This window comes from Triticum aestivum, chromosome 5B, assembly GCF_018294505.1.
Source record: "Triticum aestivum cultivar Chinese Spring chromosome 5B, IWGSC CS RefSeq v2.1, whole genome shotgun sequence".
Taxonomy (NCBI): Eukaryota; Viridiplantae; Streptophyta; class Magnoliopsida; order Poales; family Poaceae; genus Triticum; species Triticum aestivum.
Window position 1 is genome coordinate 37,661,218 of NC_057807.1, and position 736 is coordinate 37,661,953.

Consider the following 736-nt stretch of genomic DNA (forward strand, 5'->3'; position numbering starts at 1 on the left):
ATTCTTTTTTAACATTTTGAATCATATAAACAATGTAAACATGCTTTTTTTTTTACTGTGCTGGATGCGAACATGCATATAAGGAGTAAGGACTAGACATTGATTCAGCAAAACAGACCTCAACAGCATCAGCAGCAGCATAACCAGCAGCCTGACCACCCATGAACTGGAAGCCATTGCCCAAACCACAAAGCAAGCCGGCCAGGAGAGCCCACTGCCTGCCTTCCCAGTCACCCAGATAGGCCCTGAAGGACGACTTCGGCACACCGGCCATCGGGCGGTAGAGGAACAAGATGTTGAGCCCGACACCGATGACAAAGCACGACATGGAGAAGTAGAAGAAGGCGGTGTACACAACCAAATGCGGGACGCCGCCTTTCAGGGTGTGCCACTGGTCATTGGTGGCGAGGTTGAGTGCCGGGGAGAAGAGCGAGAGGCAGACCCCGGCAAAGAAAACCAGCCCAAGCCCCTTGAGGGTGCTCGATCCAAACACCTGGAAAATGATGACCAAGTTTGATTACATCACTTCACCTCATTGGTGTTCCAAAAATCCAGTACTACCTGATATTTTTTGCTCTCTGAAATAAAATGACTTGTGACAGAATTGGCGCTACGATTTTACCTTAACCGAACGCCGGCCTTCGAGCTCAATTAGGTATTCTGCAGTTCCTGCTTCAGCTCTGGTGGCCTCTTCTGCACAAGCTCCATTCTCTATGTCCACCTCTAGTGCATCATG

General features: G+C 49.3%; 1 protein-coding gene across 1 annotated transcript in view; it reads right to left on the reverse strand.

The window, feature by feature from the left end:
* Nucleotides 1-52: 52 nt before the first annotated feature.
* The window catches only part of LOC123114598 (ureide permease 1-like), a 1,999-nt gene continuing 1,315 nt past the window's right edge, over nt 53-736 (reverse strand). The window contains exons 5-6 of the mRNA XM_044536089.1: nt 623-736; nt 53-493 (exon numbers count right to left, since the gene is read on the reverse strand). The exon at nt 623-736 is cut by the window's right edge and continues 25 nt beyond it. Coding sequence (XP_044392024.1) covers nt 53-493; nt 623-736 — 555 coding nt within the window. The remainder of the gene's footprint in view (nt 494-622) is intronic.